Source organism: Schistocerca cancellata, chromosome 1 (genome assembly GCF_023864275.1).
Source record: "Schistocerca cancellata isolate TAMUIC-IGC-003103 chromosome 1, iqSchCanc2.1, whole genome shotgun sequence".
NCBI lineage: Eukaryota > Metazoa > Arthropoda > Insecta > Orthoptera > Acrididae > Schistocerca > Schistocerca cancellata.
This window is the reverse complement of record NC_064626.1, coordinates 886,036,703-886,059,116: the sequence shown is the minus strand read 5'-3', so window position 1 is coordinate 886,059,116 and position 22,414 is coordinate 886,036,703. Positions and strand designations below refer to the sequence as shown.

General features: G+C 39.6%; 1 protein-coding gene across 1 annotated transcript in view; it reads left to right on the top strand.

Annotated features, from left to right (window-relative positions):
• Positions 1-22,414, top strand: part of LOC126190653 (RING finger protein 10) — a 110,195-nt gene that overhangs the window by 12,580 nt on the left and 75,201 nt on the right. Inside the window, exon 2 of the mRNA XM_049931079.1 lies at positions 15,734-15,906. Within this exon, the coding sequence (XP_049787036.1) occupies positions 15,734-15,906 (173 nt within the window). The remainder of the gene's footprint in view (positions 1-15,733; positions 15,907-22,414) is intronic.

Here is a 22,414-nt window from a genome sequence, read left to right as displayed (position 1 = left end):
TATCATTTTTCAGTCTAACCAAAATGCACAGGAAGGGAAACTATCAATCTTTCTCTAATTCCATAGGAAACCAGACATTCTAATGAATGGAGTTGAGGTAATATAAAAACTGTTAATTTAGCTTCTTGAAACCACACTGTGAAAGTATTGTCCACATATTAACCAGTCAACAAAGACCAAACAAAGTCTACTAAGAGAAAAGATTCATGAAGTCACAAATTTTAGCACAGTGGTAGATTGGAGTGTTTTAAACAACATAGTAAAATTCTGGGATTACTGAAGAAAGGGGTATAACATGTCAGCTTTGACCAATGATGTCAGAAGTTACCAGAGATGATGTATTGCACAGATTTAATAGCAAAGACAAACGTTGAGAAACAAATGAATGCAGGACAGAGAAAACAGACGGTAGACATTTATCACGTATCTTCATATTTCAATTGTAATTTTAAATATATCGCTTTTTTGAGTCCTAGTGTCCTATTCTTCAGTTGACCTATATAGCTTAGCTGAAGAATAGGGTATTACTGCCAAAAAAGAAAAGAAGAAAAAAAGGAACAGAAGTAACATTAGCATGGAACACCTCAGTTGACATGTATGACTTGTATCCTGAACTGCAGTTGATCTGTATAGGTTAACTGCAGTAAGGGATATAAGTGTAAAGTATGTCAACCTTTTCGCCTTCGCTAGCACTAGTATCCTAGGTCAACTGAAATACGGGATACAAATTTTACAGGTTTGGGGTTTTTTTCCCCCCTGCCTCTGCTACTACTAGCATTTTATTGTTCAGTTGATATTAGTATTAGTGAAGGTGAAAAGACAGCTGACCTATGCAGTATAGGTCAACTGGAGAATCAGTTATAGGTCAACTGAAGAACGGGATACTATGTTCATAGTTCAACTGAGGTACAGGATGCCAATGTTACATATGGTGCATTTTTCGTCTTTAATGGCACTAGTATCCTATTTTTCAGGTGACCTTTATAGGTCAACTGAAGCACAGGATACAAATTTTTCACACGTCAGTCTTTTCGCCTTCGATAGAACTAGTATTGACTGAAAAGTATCGTAGTAATACTAGTGCTGTCAAAGGCGAAAAAGTGACAATTGTAAAATTTGTATTCCGTACTGCAGTTGACGAATCCTGCTTTTAAGTCTTCCATATTCATAGGAATACATAAATCCATACCTACAGATGAAAATCAAAATGTAAAAATTGTCCAGAATGAAAAACAATTCTTCCAAAATATCTCAAACTCACTTAGAATGAAAATAAAGTACCAAATGAATTGGAACAAGCATGTGATTTAAGTTAATACAAGCGACAAAAATCATACAGAATGTATAGCTCTGTCTTTTAAAAACACATCCATTTATTTCAATTTACAGTGACACCTCGCCACTGAAGATAACTAATTTATCTTATAGCCTGATAATAAGGACATTATCTATAAGTAAACTATGTTGTCATTGTTCAAAGCTGACAGGTCGTATCCCATTCTTCAGTTGACGCAAAAATCCTGGCTGATGGGGGTGTGAGCATTGGTGTGGGGCAGGGGGCATGTTTAAAACTGCTGCTTCTAGTAAAAATTATTCCCAGTACAGAATTTAACTACATTAAATTTCCTAATAGTTTCCACTTAGCAGGGAATGGCAAATTGCAAAGTATTAAAAAAACTGTTTAAATGGTATAAAGTTAATATTTATTGTTGTATGGAATGGATTAAAAACAAATATTAAATGTGTCTAAGTTCAGGAGAGCCATATTAAGGGATTGTGTTCTGAAATGCAGAACGCAAGGACAGTAGATTGCTGAATTGTGGTTATGCACTTCCCCCCTTAATAGGTCTGCAAACTGAAGATAAATCAGTTGATTTCCCATTCTGTCTATGCCACAAGAAGCAACTACAGTTTCACACAGTTACACTGACTCTCCACAGTGTGCCTTATGAATTGGTGGCAACACAGCTCATTGACATGGGATGCAGAGATTAGTTACTAATAAAACTAATGCAAGAAATACATATGCGCAGAATCTAGAAAAATCTCTGTACATCTTCTTTACACTGCTAGAGGGGAAATTGATTCTTAGTCATTGTGTACAGCAGCTGTAGTGTTCTTCTGGGAAAGGCAACTTCCCCTACCACAAGTGCTGCTTGCTTTTCAGTTTAGATAGCCTACACATCCCCAGCATTTCATGTCCAGTTCTCCTGTGTGAATAGACAAAATAACTACACTGAGCACTTGTTCATGACTGGGGTTATGTTCAGTGTATTGAGTGAGTGTTTATTTGCAGTTGTTAAGTCAGCTTTTATGTAAAATACATTCCTGTAAACAGTGGCTGAGAAGTGTGTAATTTATGATGTTAGTGATCAGTGTACTGGTGTTGCTGGGAAAGGTATTGGATTGGGAACTGTGGCACTGTGCTACTGTCTACTGTTGACAATATATTGCAGATTGTAAAGCCGTATAATAGTGTTGTCATTTGGTGGTGACTTAAAGAATAACCAGAAAGTTAATGGTACTTCTCTCACCATTAATTGTGTTAGTGGTAGACTGCATAAATCTCTTCCATTCAAGAACTGCTAGCATTGGTAGAGTGGGCTATACCGAGTGGAGGTACTTACCACACATCTACAGTATAGCTTCTAAGGTGGGTGCAAATATGTCTCATGGAATGAGACTGATAGTGTTAAAGACTGGAACAGTAACCTGCTGTAAAGTGATGTGTGGCTTACATTGAAATATCTGAAGTTCCTTTGCAAATAGGTTACCTACTTCTGTCTCAGAGGGAGGCAGTATAAGTCTCTGGGAGAGCTGAGGCTCGGTTGATGCATTTGATGTGCCCCCTATTGTGAAAAGTATTCCAGACTGTGATAGTGGTGACTATGAAATCGACATTGTCGAATATTTATCCATAGCATATAACACTTGGGGGGCAGGCTCTTCATTGTGGTGGAAAGTTTACTGCTTCAGCTGCAGAGATTTTTTACATAATAGCTCACCTAACAACTGCAAATAAGTACTCATTTGATAACCTGAAAATAACTAAACAAGTGCTCAGTGAGAGTATTTTATGTATTCGTGTAAGAGAACTGGACAAGAAATGCTGGAGAGGTGTACGCAGTCTGTAAACTGAAAAGCGAGTAGCACTTATAATGGGAATTGCCTTCTGCAGAAGAGCACTACAGCATGAACACAAATCCAACATCCCACCATCCATCATGTTCTACCCCCCCCCCCCCCCCACACACACACACACACACACACACACACACACACACACACACACCAAATCCTGATACAGCTTGGAGCACAGGATTCTCTATTAATACGGCTCTGCTGCACTTGGATGTGGTACATACATCTAATATTTGTTTTTCACCCACTTCAGTTAAAGAAAAAGCTTCAATTTTGTACCATTAAAAGAATATTTTTAATAATCTGCAATTTTTCCATCCCTGCAGCACAGAAACCGTTAGTTCTAGAAGAAAAAAAAAACAAAAAGGAAAGTTTTGTATGAAATTTAATGTAGTTTAATAGTGTACCAGGGAATGTTTTCACTAGAAGCCACGGTTTTCAATATATTCAAGGAAAACAATGGCCTTTAAAACCACACACACACACACACACACACACACACACAACCCATTTGTTCAGACCCTATCAGTCAGGATTTTTTAGTATGTTGTTCGTAGCACTTCCTCCTACCACTGTACAAAAGTTTGCAACTACACAAATTTTTCTCTTAGTTTTTTCTATGTTGAATAGACTAATACCTCCAAAATATACTTGGTTTAATAGCTGCTGGCTCAAGTGCTCTCTGCTCGGAAGTCCTGCATAAAAAGGTTGTCCACCAGTTGGGACAGAGGACCACGCATGGTGGTATCAGTCTGCTCAAAATATTCACGGTTCAACATAGAACAGATTGAGGGAAATGCGTGCCAATTGGAAGTAGTGATGTCCACTTCAAACTTAACTACCAATTAGCACAAAAGAAACCGCAAGAGGGACCTTCGTAAAAAAGAGATGCTACATGAAAGCTGACTAAATAGCCAGAGCTGCTTAGATGGAGAGCCTCAGTGTGTCGATACAATTGGCAGAGTTTTGTATATGATGTATTTGCCCACCAGCAGCCTTAGGAAGAAAACAGGGTACTTGGGTGAATCGTTTGGGGACACCAATTTTGCTTACCACTGGCTGTAAAGCTAGGCTTTATTTATGTGCTTTAGGAAAGCCATACAGTGATCAGCAAGGGGTTAAGGCCACATGGTTGCACACCATGTCTTCCTTTACAGTCAATAGCAAGCAACATGAGAGCCGCCAAATATGATTTAGCCAAACGCCTCGCTTCCTCCACTGGTGGGTAAATGCTCTCAATTTAAGTAGTTCAGACGGTTTAGTCAGCTTTGATTCAGCATCTCTTTTTACAAAGGTCCCTCTCCCAGATTCTTCGGTACTAACTGGTAATAAGTTTCAGGTGCACATCTGTACGTCACTTCGGCTCACACATTCCTCTACCTATTTTGTGTTCAACCATGAATATTTTGAGCAGACTGGAGGGTGTCACCATGGGTTGCTTTCTGTCTTCCCTGATGGTCAACCTTTTTATGGTGAATTTTGTAGAGAATGTGCTTGAATCAGCAACCCCTAAACCAACTATTTTTGAGGTATGTAGATGATACTTCCAGGAGAAACGAAATTAATGCAATTTTTACACCACCTAAACTCCATTCATAAGAACATTCAGTTCACTGTGAAATTAAAGAAAGCAGGTTGTTTGCCTTTCTTGGATGATACAGTTAGACCGAAGGATGCTGGCTCTGTGGGACATTCAATTTATCGTAAGTCCACACATCTACAATCATAGTGGTCATCACTCATTGCAAGCAATAAGTGTGCTTAAAAATCTTGTAGAGAGAGCTCACACAGTCTCAGATGCAGATATTTTATCTGAAGAGCTCACCAACCTAAAGACAGTATTCAAGAAAAATAGATACTGTACCTGAAAGATTAACAGTCAGGACCAGTTAAAGCCAAGAACCAGGAAGTGAACAAAGAAGAGAGCAAGCAAGCAAAATCTCTAGCTTTTCTTCTTGTTGTTGGTAATATGTCATTTAAAATAGCAAGAATCCTCCAAAATTTTCAGGTGGAAGTGGTTTTCTACTCATTATCTGAGGTTACTGATTTATTGGGATCAGTGAAGGCCACTAGAGTCACATTCAGGAGGACGATGGTTGAAACACAGGTCTGGCCATCCTGATTTAGGTTTTCTGTGATTTCCCTATATCACTTCAGACAAATGTCGCGATGGTCCTTTCGAAAGAGCACAGCCAATTTCCTTCCCCATCCTTCCTTAATCTGAGCTAGTGCCCAGTCTATAATCTCATCGTCAACTACTAGCACTTTCATCAGTGAAGGACAGTTTGTTATTACAAAGGCTGGAATATACAAATAAACCGTGCCAGTGTGGTATGACTTACATAGGGCAGAACAAGTGCACTATGGGCTCTATGGAAAAACACTGGATAACATCAATGCTGCTCTGCATTTTGCTCCAACCAAGTTTTTTATTGTCAAAAGTTGCATCTCCATCGGATAATAATGGAGTATGATAAAACAATTATTTTGGCCACAGCAACATCTTTTTGGGACTCCGTTATTAAAGAATCTGTGCAAATATGCATGGTGGAAAATCTGATGAACCACGACAGCTGCTACCAGCTGCATATTATGTGGAATCCTCTCTTCACCATGAGTTGCCCAAACCGAACAAAACAGTATGTGCCAACAGCCATGGCGAGCAGTAATGCAGAGGACGGCCCTCTTCACAGTTCCACAAGTGAGGGTGCTGCAGCCGATTAGTGTGTAGTCCATATGTCAACATGATTTTGACACATGCACGGAATATTCACAGTGCACTGCATATTGTGGAACAGAAGACGTGTTCGTCCGTCTTCAGTGACACATAAGGATGATTGTCAGGTGCCCAGTTAACTATTCTTTGAATAGTTCTGTCATGGTTGGTTCTCCTAAGGATCTAGATAATTCTGAGGGAGTGCCATCCACTTCAGGGATCTTGTTCGGCTTCGGTATTTCAGTCCTTTGTTAGATGCAGTTTCCTCTCCCTCATTTAATTTCAATTTACTTTCTTATCCCTTTCAGTAATATTGCCTTAAAGTTCATTTCTTTTATGCATCCCATCTGTACTCTCCTTACACCTTTACGGCTGGCCTTCTTTGCTTAGCAGTGGCGTGCCATCTGAGCTCTTGGTATGTATACAGCTGCCTCTCCTTTTTTTTTTTTTTTTTTGCCCCCTCTCTGGTTTGTGTTTAACTTCCCGTAGGCAGCATCTACAGTCTTCTAGCCAATAATCAATCATTGCTAATGAAATGTAAGTGCTGCCTTATTAAATTTCTGTAGGAACAGCAGTCTGACCAGAACACGCTGTCTTCCCCTGTTCATTCACAGAGCAATAACACAAATTAAAAAATATTACTACAGTCCAACAAACAAACACACACACACACACACACACACACACACACACACACACACACACACAGAAAAAAGCTAACGCATTTTACACTCGGCACTAACCAAACACTACCAGACCCTTCCGCACTAGACGCAATGCAATGTCACATACAGTTATTATAATCACAGAGATCGACTTCCATTAGATAAGTTTTGCTCTACATTAGGTGAAGCCGAATTTTTGAGAGCTGCAATTCATGGTTGCTACTGGGATACATGCGTTATGAATGTAAGAACTGTACACAGCAGTGTCGTAGCATGGTGGTTAGCATGTTAACCTATATAGTGTAGAAGGTCATAGGTTTGAATTTTATGAAGTACGTAAAGTACAGAGATTTTTTTATTCCTAAATCTAATCAAAACACCTTATTATTTTTATTCAATTGACTGATTTAAATGTAATTTTTTAGTTTTGAATACTTTACCGTGTCATTTTCACTCACTACATTTACATGCGACACGTCTTCTGAAAGACAAGAGATGAATTTCGGAAAACCGTTTTTTGTCATGTTTACATGTTACGGTTTGATGTGGATTTGCTAGCTCATTTAAATATGGTGCCTGAAAAACAGCTGTTACAGTTTGTCAGTACAATTGCTATTTCTCTTCACTTAGACAAGGTGTAAACAGCTTCAGTCTAATATTTATACTTATACTTCACTGTACAGGAAACCACCCTGTCCATATTAGCTGAAAATTTTAAAGAAAAAGACAAAACCTGACAGCCCAGGTACGTTTCAAAACTGGCAACCAGAAAGAGATTTCCAGAATTGATTTCGAAGTGTTTACATGACCACTCGGAAGTGGTGTTGGGAAATTGGTTCCAGAAGTCCGGTTTTGGGAGCCCCATGTAAACAGGTTGATTATTGTACTGATGTTTTTATTTGCTCATATTTTCCTTCTCAACAATCTTTTTCATTTGTAGTCTGGCTGTATCATGTATAACTGACAACCAAGTGCCAACCAGAACTGCTCATTGGTTTGTAATGCAGCAGTTCATGTAGCCAGTGGGAGGATAGTTTCAGGTAACCAATGATTGATAGTGAGAAATTAGTTTGTTTTGTTGCACTGACATTGGAATCTGTTTGCTTCTAGAGGTAAGGTTTAATTGTGGTTTTAGTCCTGTCGCAGATTGTTGACTGTCATTTTCTCACACACATTAAAGACTACTACTGCCACAATTCAGTGGCTGGTCACGTAAAATCAGCTGTTGACAGAGCATCTCATTTTTCTGTCATCCTTTGTGGCGGCCGCTTCCAAAATTCCTCTGCATTACACATTAACAGCATTAATGAACTGACCCGCCATGCTTGTGTGTCTCCTGTAACCAATGTCTATAACCGAGCAGTTGACAGTAGCTGATGTGGCAACTCTAACAGAAAGTGATAGACATCAACTATCAAATAATTTTAATCGAACAATAGCTAAGATTTCTGGAAAGTTATTGAAGAATTGTCATATAGCATTCTGTACGTGAGAAGTTTTAATTGACTTTTGTAATTCAGTACATGTTTGACTTGATCACTATGTAATAAATGCTGCAGAAATGTACATTATGTGCTGGAACAAATTTATAGCATTAACACCTCTACATTCAGAAATACTAAATTGATCATTACAAAAGGTTCGTTCATTGACCCATTGTTCATGTCCTGTTTTAATGATTTACCATTTAATTGTTGCCACACCAAGCAAAGAAACAGCAATAGGATAAAATAGTAAGTGATGGTTTTCTTGAATTAACTTTTTTAGCTGTCTGTAAACCATTGTAAAAGTAATATCATTGCAGTTCGTTAACTTTTGTAACCACTTAGCGCTGCCAAAATATGCAGTTTCAGATACTTTTGATGCAAGAATTGCTAACATTGAAGACATATCAATCAGTATGTAACATTTTTCATTAGAACACTCATTGCAGAGAGAATTTTAATCTGGGGTTAAAAATTTATAAGAAACTAAAATGCAACACAATATTCAACATAAACTGGGTCATAATAATTTCATATTTCAAGCAGGTGACAATTTTTTCGAGTACCTCTATTTCAGCAGAAAGTATTCATCGTGCACTGCTGTTAAACTCTTGGACAGTCTGCTTACAAAAATGAAATTTGACAGATAGCTGAATTGTTTTTAAATGAATATTTTAAATATTTCTCCATGATGACTTCTGTATGGCCAAGGAATTCTTGACTAGAAATAGTCAGTCAGCTAAAGATCTATAATTGTGTTGCATGTAGCCAAATAAATACAAAGTATGATCAAAAATTAATGGAAATTTAATTTTGTGGACTTCTTATGTACAGTTTTCAGTTTTTATCTTTTTTTACACAAGTTTGTGAAGTAAATTTGCTTTTTCAGTTGTTTTTGTATATTTTGTTTGTTTTTCACAGCTGAAAAGGTTATGCATATTTTTGTGTGCTTGGTGAATTTTAACTTGCGACAAAAATGGATCAAAGAATTTACATTAAATTTTGTTTGAAAAATGAAATAAAGTGCAGCACCACATTTGAAATTTTGACTGCCTTTTGGCAAATCTGTTATGGTTATGACAAGAGTTTACGTTTCAAAGAGGGTAGAGCAGCCATTGGAGGTGACAGCCACTCTGGATGCCCAAATTAACACATAAATTGCTGACAACCTTGTGGAAGAAGTAAAGTAAATGGTCATGGAAATGTACTGTATCACGATCAGAAAGGTTACTGATGTCGACATATCAGATGGTTCTTGCCAAGCAAATTTTTCATGTTTTGGCCATGAAAAGTGTAACACCAAAGTTTGTTCCAGAATTGTTGAATTTCGACCGAAAATGACTTCACATAGACATAGCTCAGGAATTGCTGAGTGAAGTCAATAACCCAGAACTTCTGAAGGCTATAATAGGTGATGCAACATGGATTTAGGAGTATGACATTGAAACCAAGGCCCAGTCATCCCAAACTACCTGAATAGCCAAGACCGGAAAAAATCGATAAGTTTGATCACATACAAAGTTCTTCTCACTGTTTTCTTTGATTGCAAAGGGATAGTGCATCAAGCGTTCCTGCCTTACAGTCATACGATAAATAAGGAATACTACCTAGAAGTTATGTGCCATTTGCGTGAAGCCATCTGAATAAAATGACCAGAATTGTGTCAAACACTTGTGGAAATTGCATCACAACAATGCTTCCGCTCACACCTTAATGTGTGCTCCTGATTTTTTGGTAAAAACAAAAAGATTATTTTTTGGTAAGAAACAAAACGGTTATTTGCCTCAGCCAACACATTCGCTGGACATCGTCCCCTGTGACTTCTTTCTCTTGCCGAGGCTGAAGAGAACCGTGAAAGGATGTCGTTTTGCCACCATTGATGAGATAAAACAGAATTAGCTGAAGGAGCTGAACAAAAAGTGCTGGCACAAATGTGGTATGTCTGAGGGGGGATTACTTTGAAAGGGACAAAGTTGATGTTCATGAATAAATAAAGATTCTGTAAGAAAAAAAGAAATTCCCTACTTTTTTATCGCACCTCATAGCCTTATTTACTTTTATGGAGTGTGTGCAAATTTTGGTCAATCTATGCATTCCACAGCATAAAGTTTATCATTAATATGGTCTACACTAAACTCAGATGATATGGTTCAAGTCCATCCACATTAAATGAATAGTTCTGTTTCACAATAACAGGAAGAAAAGTATTCTGAACACAAAATCAAATAGTTCTCCTATATGGTACATTAGTTTTGGTTTTCAACCTTGAGACCTATTTAAAACAATATACCAAAATTATTTGCTATTTTTAGAGCACATTTTGCAGAACACCCAAGCTAACCACTCCAACACTCAGTAATAAACAAACAACATACAGTTCTTCTCATAGTTATGCAGATACATGTATGTGCTGTGCAACACAAGTAATAAAGACTTGAAGAGTGAAGAGGTCAGCAACGAACTCCATTGATAAGTCTCTGAGAGCTCGGTGATGATTTTATAATAGTCATAAGCTGTAAAAAATAAAGTAATGCTGTGTATTGAAGCACTTCTCAGTTCATCAGCAGGTAAAATTGATAAGACATTTGGGTTGTTGAAAGATTTGAGGATTTCCGAGCAATGTCCATGACTTGTGCACCAAAATTGATACAAAACATTTACTCTGCACAAATAATCAATAAAGGCAAAATGTCAGTAACAGATTATAGTGGTGAGCAGATAAGAAGGTGGCCGTATGATGCATTCTGAGCAGAGGAGGAGGAGGAGGAGAAAATTTTTCGGTGTCTGTCCCAAGCTTCTTGCTCTAGCCGTTGCCTACCCTGGTAACTGGCAGCATTGGAGAAGTGCACTTAGGGTCATTATATCTGCTTCTGACTACTTCTAGATAAAACTATCACTGTCTAACACTTTAGACGACAAGAATCAATGTAAAGTTGGATTGCAAAATTCACACCTCTCTCACATCAGTTGACTTACTGCAATGCACAGCCGATCTTCTTCTCTGGATGGTTAGCCACGTTGGTCTCAAAAAAAACTTCTTCTCCGAAGAATAAAGCTGGTTAAGGAATTCATCAGACTGACTCTCTCTCTCTCTCTCTCTCTCTCTCTCTCTCTCTCTCTCTCTCTCTCTCTCTCTCTCCCTCCCCCACTCATGAAATAAGTGGATACTCACAGAATACTTTTAGTTTAGCCTTGGTATATTTCAACTTCTTCATTTGTCCTTGACAATCATCACAGTCACTAAACCAGCAAAGAATAGCACAGGCTCTTCTCTACACATACACTGAAGCTCTATGGATCGTACAGTAGGTACTTGTCAGCCACTGCACCCACATTTAGGTTGTGACTGTTTTCAGACCTGCACACACAAACATGCAATGCACAATAGGTCGGATTCGTCTCTCACATACTTCTATTTAAAATATCTTGTGTTAGAGGCGGAGGAAGGCCAATGACTCATCAGTTAAAAGCATTTCATTAAGAATGTCCTTTCCATTTTGTTGAACAAAATTTTTGAACCATTGACAATAATACAGTCTCTTGCCATGATCGGTATTTTTCAGTTTTTGCACGACTGTCATTTTGTATGGGAAATGTTCTAATTTTTTTCCCTACAGCTGTGTGGGCCATTCCAACACTAACATTTATTTCCTGGGTGAGTTTTCTTACCGACTTGTTCGGGCTCATGGACATTTTATTAGAAATATTGAGTAGTTTATCCTCAAACAGAACGCTAGGACGACCACTGAACCCGTACTTCGAAATTTGTTAATCAAATCTCGCATAGTATTGCGATGTGGGAGTGTTGTCTCCGGGAAAATTGAATTAAATGTTTGACGGACTGAAACTGTGTAATTACCACCAGCTTTGAACACTTGTTGGGCCAAAAACACACGTTCTTCAGTGGTTAGCATTTTAACAGTGACAAAAATGAAACAGACGAACAAAGGAACTAAACTTAAACGTTCACGTCAACACATAACGACACACACCAACAATACCACTGACTATGGCTGAGATAAACGAAACAGTGGAATGCTGGGAGAGTCCACTTGAAGGGAAGTAATCCAGGGAGGCGAACAATCATACGGCACTGCGGAGAGACTTTTTGAACGCCCCGTATAATTTTACTGGATACTATGCTTACACATATTATTCAACTGATAGTAGATACTATGTCTACCTAATTTGTTCAAGTCACACTATCCTACTATTCATCAGTTTAAGTATTCGCTACACTGACTTCTCTTAAATAAGCATCACAATTAACTCCAATCTGGCTTGCGTTCTTTCATTACTCATGCTTCCTGCTTATGTATACTCGTTGTAAGATCATTATAGTTTTTCAGTACTTATGTACATATGCAATATGGAATCTTCAAAATGGCTTTTCATGTAAACACATTCATTACTCATGCTTCCTGCTTATGTATACTCGTTGTAAGATCATTATAGTTTTTCAGTACTTATGTACATATGCAATATGGAATCTTCAAAATGGCTTTTCATGTAAATAGGTGATGTCGAACAGTCATAATTAAAAGCAATGTGTGCATCTTTCTAGATGTACATATATCTTCTCCCGTACAACCCTTGCTGGTTCTTATATCCTTCTAATCTGTGACTTCATTGTTTGTGTATTCATATTTCTGTGTGTGTGTGTGTGTGTGTGTGTGTGTGTGTGTGTGTGTGTGTGTTCCGACTCTTCGGCCTTCTTATATGAAAATAAGTTGTAAGTTATTGGAAACCACGGAGACTAGGAAGGACTTCTGCGATAGAAGTATATGAATGTGGAAAGAGGAAGAAAAATAGTTAAGTCCTCAAAAGAGAAGTAAGAAAGGAAAAATAGAAATGGTTGCTAAGATTGAAGAAAAGAAAAAAGACAGCCCCAAAGACAGGAAACCCTTCCCATCCCCCTTCCCGAGGATCCCTACCTCGCTGGTACTAGAGTGATAAAGCCGGAGGAGGTATGGTGTTAAATCGTCTACTACAGAATGGACGTTCCCGCCTTCACCTTTGAGGTCCCTGAAGAAAATCTTAGCAACCCTATGGTAACAGCAAATAGTGAATAATCAGGCACACTTGTTTGCGAGGGTCATTTGAAAGGTGTGATGTGTGCTTTGTGTTAGTCATGATTTATCTGTTGGTGTAAATGGTGCTTTTATATACACTACCCACCCCTTTCAAAATCGATACAAACCCTCCTGTCTACATCACATCTCACTAAAGGTATAAAACATTCTATAGAAAATAAAAAAAATTGTACACTACTGTACAACAGTTGTTCAGTTCGTCACATTATATTCTATTTTACACAGACATAATATTCTTATTCAGTTTATTTCATCTAGACATCACTGTTTATCTGTGATTCTTTTAAACCAATCTTTATCTTGTAGTCCTATCCAGTTTTCTAAGTGCTAACATTACAGGATAGTTTAAGATTTTAGGAATAGATTAAAGAATAGTTTAAGATTTGAAGGGAATTCAGTGCAGGAAAATTTTATAACAGAAGAAACACCGAAAACAACTCGATCTGACGCTCATCACTCCACCAGTTAACACAGAGCGTTAACGTCCCTGGGGGATGGATGTGACCCCGCTTGGATCCCATGGATCTGATATTAACTTCACTTGAGCAAGTGAAGACCAATACTTCTCTTCACATTTCTTCAGACATTTTTCTCCTATTGCAAAACAGTCACCACTTCACTAGGTAACACCACATTAGGTGTCTGCCCCGATAGCTGAATGGTCAGCGGGACGGACTGCTGTCGTAAGGGGCCCGGGTTCGCTTCCTGGCTGGGTTGGGGATTTTCTCTGCTCAGGGACTGATTGTTGTGTTGTTTTCATCATCGTTTTATCCCCATCTGGCGCACAGGTCACCCAGTGTGGCGTCGAATGTAATAAAACCTGCACCAGTTGAAGCTGCACCCTGGGCATCTAGTTTTTCACTTAGTCGCAATTTGAGCATTTGAAGCTGCGCTTTGTGTGTGACCCCAAGTGAGCTCCAGTGAACAGCAAGCCTGTGGCATCAGACGTCGGTGTTGACGTCAATGTCGGTAGCCAGCTGTGGAAGCAGGTCAGCTCCGGTGAACCGCAACTGGTGCCGGTGGCACTGGATGTTGTTCCCGCGTCAGCGCCGCTGCGATGTATGTGAGAGCTGTATTCCATTCTTTTAACGTTATTACTTCCTTATGACTTCCCTTTTGTTGCATCCACAAATTTTTCTATTTGATTTTTGGACTTGAGCCAATTACACAAAACAGTTCTCTCATCTTGTTATATCTGGTTTACTATGGCAACACTTCATATCTTCTGCTTCAATTTCTTCTCAAAATTCCTTTTTTTTCCCACTGGTCGCCATGCTCTAACATTTTTTTGATGATAGAACGTGTGGATGGAGTAATATACAAACTTTTTCATCAATTAACGATGTATTGGATTATGCAGAATAACATTCTCGCATTTCACATGTAAATATCTCCGTCTTCTTGTATTTCGCTCATATTTCAAGCTTTACAAACGCATTATATTAACATTCGTAAGTGTGTTGGCTTAAGAACCACCCGTAATTTATGAACATGTCTTGCTAGCAAGTCCAGCACATGAAGTACTTAAGTCTAATCTCATTTCTTCATTTGTCCTTAACAATCATCACAGTTACTAAACCAGCAAAGAATAGCACAGGCTCTTATCTACACATACACTGAAACTCTATGGATCGTACAGCAATTACTTGTCGGCCACCGTTCGGCCGCCGCACCCACATTTAGCTCATGGCTGTTTTTAGACTTGCACACACACAAACATGCAATGTACAATAGGTTGGATTCGTCTCTCACACACTTCTATTTAAAATAACGTGGGTTCGAGATGGAGGAAGGTCAAGTGGTTCTATAATTTACGTGGAAATTCTCGAAGGACTAAAACTGTTGCATCTTAATATAATGCTTGTCACATTTGCTGTTTCACCCATAATTAGTTCTACAGTGGCTAAATAATCTCAACTTACCCAAAGTTACCTAGAAATCAATGCTAAATATTATGTGTGCCCTGAAGCATACATTACCAACAGAAGAGGGGCATGACTCTGTTGGCTGGAATATAACATGACACACTGTTCCTGAGCATTGTGCATCACCCCACCACCTGCTGTGAAACTGAATTCAGGAAAGCCTTTATTTAGATAACGAGCAGAACTGTCATTAAAAACAATTCAGTATTAGCATGTAAAAGCAGTAGGTACACCTGATGTTGTGTATCAGTGACTTATTTGATGGTTTCCACAGTACCCATTATTACCTCTAATGTCGGGATCAGGTGATCTATGTATGATACAGGGTGCTAATTGCACCATTAGAGTCGTGATGCTTTTGTATATTGCTTTGTAATAGGTTACTTTCCTGTTGGTCTCCATTCCTCTCTTAAGGCGTAGATTTTTGTAGGCCTGGCTAGTCCTTTATTCGCTCAAAAACTAAGATAAATAAAGGAAAAGTTCCCAAAATCACTGCTGCACCAGATAAGTTTCAACTGTTAATACATTTTCTACAGTATTTGTTTATTATTAAAAGTAAAAATTAAGAAATATTTTTAGGGCACTATACTGTCACTTTCTTGCTACACACTACACTAAAGCTGTGTAAAAACTTTACGGTAGTTAGAGCAGTTTGCCTTTCCATTTGTAAAGATATTTTTGATCTAAAAATGTATTTTTATTTCTCCAGATGTCAGCAGCAACAAACAGTTTCAAAAAACAGTTCGGCGACGAGAGCAGGCAACCTCAAGTAATACCAGATATGAAACAAGTCGGAAACCTGTCCCACAAAAATGTAAATCTATTGACAAAAGACCAAAACCACGGGGTCAGTATTACAGTGGTGGAAAGGAGGATACCAAGGTTTGTGTTTCTGTGTCTTGAATTTTCTCTTATTTGGAGAAATTTGTTTATAATTTCCAAGACAGTAACTGTTGGTTTCAAAGTTTCCGGGTTTGGAGCCAATTTGTCATTCTTTATTTTATTATATTTTATTTTTTTACACAATATTTTGATGTCAGTTGTAAAGCACAGATTTTATTGTGTGCTATTCGGGTTCCAGCTAAACTGAATTGTATACACAGTGTGTCGCCCCTAGCAGTTAATATCCTGATGCCATTAAGCAATAAAACAGTCTACTTAAATTCAACAAAGGCTACGCCAAAATTTAAAAAATTGAAATTCTCTAAGATTACAAAGTGTTTTAACACATTCGAGGAAGACAGGATTTTTTTTTTTTCCGAATTACCACATATTCAGGGAATTCTTTCAAGTAGTTCTCCTCCTGGCAACTTTATGTAGCAGTTTAACAATAAATCGCACATTTCTGCCAAAGCATCGTTAAATTCATCTCCAGTTGATGAGACTACTTCTATGCCACTTAAGATATCTTCACGTATTCCACTGATACACCGTTAAATTCATTTCCAGCTAACAAGACAGCTGCTACACCGCCTTCACAGATAGCGCCACCTATTTCTGCTGAAACAAAATTATCTGCATTACTGCATTACTGTAACATCCATTCTCCACCAAATTCAGATGCATGTCAGCCTCTCTTTTGATCACAGAATTTTCCACCAAACATTCATTCATTCCATTCTTCACTTCTCATTCACACCCTGTGAGTAAGGCCAGAAGTCATCATCAATTCTGCCAGCTGCCATGAGAACTGAGGATGGGCTCAGAACCTAAGCAACAGACATCATAGGTGCTGACATGAACAGCAACCTGCAGATGGCTCAGTAATGGCAGGCAGGGTGTCCAACACATGTCAGTCCTCAAAGGAGGCTCGCCGCAATTTGGCAGGTTTGTTCTTGGCCACCACGAGGCCCCAGCCTTTGCAGCATCTTTTTCCTTCCATGCTGCATGTCTCTTCTCTTGCTATTACTGTTTCTGTATCTGGTGGCGCAGTTGATTTCTTCCACCCTTTCTACATCTAGGGCCTGTTGCTCTTCTGTTCCTTGAAACTATGAAATTCTTGGCATTCATTCCCGATAGTAAACTTCCTTGGTCCTCCCCATGTCTTAGGTGGCAGCCAGCTGTATACGGCCCCTGTATTCCCTAGGTGTCTTCAATGATGCTTTCTTGGCAGCAGATTGAACCGCCGTCTTCTGTCTGTACTGGTCCCTTGTCCATTCGAAAGTAGACTATGGGTGCTTCGTTTATGCATCTGCACGTCCCTCTTACGCTGTCTAAATACTATCCACCATCATGGCATCTGTTTGGCCAATGGCACCTACGTTTGAGAGTCAGAACACAGATGCTGTCGAACTACTGCTGTGTCTTTCTCCTCAGCAGATAAGCATGCTGTTTGTCTGCCATGCGTGGCCACCTATCCTATGCCTCCTTCTTGAATGATTCCTTTGATTGCCAGTATGGGGTGCAACCCTCTTCTGTTACGTCCTGGAGTTTGCTTTTGGCTCTTGCTCTGGCAGCTTAACTTCATGCCACCTGCAACTTTTCCAGCTGGTGGGAATCCTTCGTCATCTTGCTTCGTCTGATGGGCCGTGTTCACCTTCTTCATTTGCTTCCTACGGTCACTGCTCCAGCCTTTCTGTATCATCTTCAGTTTCATGATCTTCACATGGAACTTCACGATAGTACTTTTGTGTGCAGTGATGACTTTGACTGACTGACTGACTGACTGACTGTGGTGTCAGGTGTGTGTTCATCATTGGCACAGACATTTTTTGGTATCTGCTTCTCGTTCTCATTTGTGTTTTCCATCTGAATTATCGGCCATTTTAGAAAATGATGTGCGGTCTGTCAACCGCATTTTATTTTTTAGTCATTGTATTACTATGGTGAAGGTCATTTAATTTATAGTTCTGGACCTCTCTTTCTGTTATGGTGCATTTTATAGACCTTTCTCCACATCCCTGTTTTTAGCTGTCTTCTCTTCTGTTGATTGGGATTACTGGGTATTCATTTTTAATTCCTCTCTTTGTCTTCATGTTCTACAGTTCTGATGGGGGCGTATATGACACTAGTTTTTGTGCCCATCCTCCTCCTCCTCCTCCTCCTCCAACTCCAACTCATCTCTCCTACCTCCTTCCTGGTAGACGTACTTCAGTGCACATTGGATTTCTTTCCAACCCTGGATGTTGTTTCCCTAAGGAGCTCCATAACTGTTTGAAGGTAAGAATGGTAGTCTCTGTGAATTGCAAGAAGCAAGTGGCTGAAACTAGCATGCGATAGTTGTAGACAACTCATTGGACATTATCTATTTTTTGCTGAAAATTGTCTCATCAAGGACTGTTGTGTATTATTGAAGTTAGGAGGATGTGCAGTTAGAGAAGTTACTTCCACAGCCACTTGTCACTTGCATTGTTTGCCAGGTTTTTTTTATGTTAGTACAAGTGTGGAGGGAGAGAGGATGAACAAATTGTGCATATATGTATCAACTTCTTGTTTAGGTACTCCACACACCTTACCTTATGATAATTGTTTTACTCGTACTAGGATTCGTCATTATTCACTGTATGATATTGTCACATAAAAGGTGGTGTAATTAGCTTAATGACGAACGCTAACTTCACGTAACGAAGGTTTATTCAGCACTTGCACATACAAGAGCACAGAATGAACTGCCTCCTGCCAGAACACATACAGTATATATACAGCTACAGAACATTCCAGTACAATGATTCTTGACGTTTGTAGATACTTCTACAATGTCCTCGAACTGTATATAGAAATTAAATTGTACAGTCCAGGTGAGTTTTGAACTCACGAACTTCCATGCAACAGTTCAGTTTCATAACCACTGCACTACTCCGCTGCTTCTGCGACATTGCTCCCTTCTTAAGAGAACAGCGTCTCTAAGTCGTCCTAGCCTCGGAACGAGTCATCGGTCCTGCATACTCCGACTCCTGATGACTGATGCTCGCCCTGGTAGTAATCTTCTTAGAACTTCTTTTGCCGCTACACTCTTCGTTACCTTCCCACTTGTTGCCTCTCGCTGGAGCTTTGAATTTACCGTGGGTTGCAGGATCCATGCAGGGCTTCATTCGAAGGACATGGACCGTATCTCTGATCTTTTGTCGTCTTGTCAGGGTCGAAATCTTCAACTTCATAAGTAACATCAGACAACTGTTTTACAACCTTATTAGGTCCAAAGTAGTGCCTGAAGAGCTTCTCAGGGAGACCAACCTTCTGAACAGGAGTGAAGATCCAGACAGTCACCAGGCTGGTAGACAACAGGGCAGTGGCTCGTGTCATGCCTTCGGCGATTGTTTTCTTGAGCCTGCAGCGTCGAACTAACTGCCGGGCTTCCTCAGCTCTAGTTAACACCTGGCTGATGTAGTCGTCGTCCACATCATCACGATGTAACAGAAACACAGTGTCCATCATCGTTGTCGCCTCACGCCCATGCACCAGGAAAAATGGCATAAATCTGTGGTGTCTCGTGTGGCGGTGTTGTAGGCAAAGGTCACGGAAGGTAGCACCTCATCCCAATTGCTCTGCTCAACATTGACGAACATTGATAGCACATCATCCAAGCTCTTATTAAGGCGTTCAGTAAGCTCATTAGTTTGCAGTTGGTAGGCAGTCGTCATGTGATGAGTAATGTCGCACTTACTGTGTATCTCTGTCACAAGATTCGCTTGAAAAACTTTCCCTTGATCTGTAATTACCGACCTTTGGGCATTGTGTTTTAATACAATATCTTCCATCTCGTCAGAGATGTGGAGGAGGCCCTGCTGTCGGCGATGAAGAGCACTGGGTGCACCTGATTGCAGATTGTTGCTCATGTCGGCACCAATGACTCCTGCTGTCTGAGTTCAGAGGTCATCCTCAGTTCACACAGGCAGTTGTTGGAGTTGGTGAAGGTGGAAAGCCTCACTCGTGGGGTGGAACCTGAGCTAACTATTTGTAGTGTCATTCCCAGAACCGATCGCGGTCCTCTGGTTTGGAACTGGGTGGAAGGCTTAAACCAGAAGCTCAGACAATTCTACGGAAAACTGGGGTGCAAATTTCTCAACCTCCGCTATCAGGTGGAGAAATGTAGGGTCCCCCTGAATATGTCAGGCGTGCACTACACGCAGGAAGCGGCTACAAGGGAAGCGGAGTACGTGTGAAGTGCACATGTGGGTTTTTTAGAGTAGAGAATTCCCTCCCTAGGCCCGACAAGACACCTTGTGAGACGCGACAAGGTAGCAGTAGGCATAACACAACAGGGAATGACAATATTAATGTGGTAGTAGTAAACTGCAGGAGTGTCTATAGAAAGGTCCCAGAACTGCTCTCATTAATAAACTGTCACAATACCCACATAGTACTAGGGACGGAAAGTTGGCTGAAACCAGACGTAAACAGTAATGAAATTCTAAACTCAGATTGGAATGTATACCACAGAGACAGTCTTTACAGTGAAGGGGGAGGTGTGTTTATAGCGATAAAAAGTGCAATAGTATCGAAGGAAATTGACAGAGATTCGAAATGTGAAATAATTTGGGTGAAGGTCACGGTTAAAGCAGGCTCAAACATGGTAATTGGATGTTTCTATAGGCCCCCTGGCTCAGCAGCTGTTGTGGCAGAGCACCTGAATGAAAATTTGGAAAATATTTAGAGTAGATTTGCCGACCATGTTGTAGTTCTGGGTGGAGATTTTAATTTACCTGATATAGACTGGGATACTCAAACGTTTATAACGGGTGGCAGGGACAAAGAATACAATGAAATTTTTTTAAGTGTATTATCTGAAAACTACCTTGAGCAGTTAAACAGAGAACCAATTCGTGGCGATAACATATTGGTCCTTCTGGTGACAAACAGACCCGAACTATTTGAAACAGTTAGCGCAGAACAAGGAATCGGCAATCATAAAGTGGTTACAACATCGATAATTTCAGCCGTAAATAGAAATATTAAAAAAGGTAGAAAGATTTTTCTGTTTAGCAAAAGTGACAAAAAGCAGATTTCAGAGTACTTGACAGCTCAACACAAAAGTTGTGTCTCAAGTACAGATAGTGTTGAGGATCAGTGGACAAGTTCAAAACCATCATACAGTATGCATTAGATGAGTATGTGCCTATGCATTAGATGAGTATGTGCCAACCAAGATCGTAAGAGATGGAAGAGAGCCACCGTGGTACAACAACAGAGTTAGAAAACTGCTACGGAAGCAAAGGGAACGTCACAGCAAACATACACATCGCCAAAGCCTTGCAGACAAACAAAAATTACATGAAACGAAATGTAGTGTGAGAAGAGCTATGCAAGAGGTGTTCAATGAATTCGAAAGTAAAGTTCTATGTACTGACTTGGCAGAAAATCCTAAGAAATTTTGGTCTTATGTCAAAGCATTAGGTGGACCAAAACAAAATGTCCAGACTCCCTGTGACCAAAATGCTAGTGAAACAGAGGATGACAGACTAAAGGCCAAAATACTAAATGTCTTTTGCCATAGCTGTTTCACAGATGAAGACTGCACTGTAGTTCCTTCTCTAGATTATCACACAGATGACAGAATGGTAGGTATCAAAATAGATGACAGGGGATAGCAAAACAATTAAAATTGCTCAAAAGAGGAAAGGCCGCTAGACCTGATGGGATACCAGTTCGATTTTACACAGAGTACGCGAAGGAACTTAGCCCCCTTCTTGCAGCGGTGTGCCGTAGATCTCTAGAAGAGCGTAGCGTTCCAAAAGATTGGAAAAGGGCACAGGTCATCCCCGTTTTCAAGAAGGGATGTCAAACAGATGTGCAGAACTATAGACCTATATCTCTAACGTTGATCAGTTGTAGAATTTTGGAACATGTACCATATTGGAGTATAATGACTTTTCTGGAGATTAGAAATCTACTCTGTAGGAATCAGCATGGGTTTCAAAAAAGAAGATTGTGTGAAACCCAGCTCTTGCTATTCGTCCACAAGACTCGGAGGGCCATAGACACGGGTTCCCAGGTAGATGCCGTGTTTCTAACTTCCACAAGATGTTTGATACAGTTCCCCACAGTCATTTAATGAACAGAGTAAGAGCATATGGGCTATCAGACCAATTGTGTGATTGGATTGAAGAGTTCCTAGATAACAGAACACAGCATGTCATTCTCAATGGAGAGAGGTCTTCTGAAGTAAGAGTGATTTCAGGTGTGGCGTAGGGGAGTGTCGTAGGACCGTTGCTATTCATAATATATATAAATGACCTTGTGGATAACATCGTAAGTTCACTGAGGCTTTTTGCGGATGATGCTGTGGTATATCGAGAGGTTGTAACAATGGAAAATTGTACTGAAATGCAGAAGGATCTGCAACAAATTAACGCATGGTGCAGGGAATGGCAATTGAACCTCAATGTAGACAAGTGTAATGTGCTGTGAATACACAGAAAGAAAGATCCTTTATAATTTAGCTACAATATAG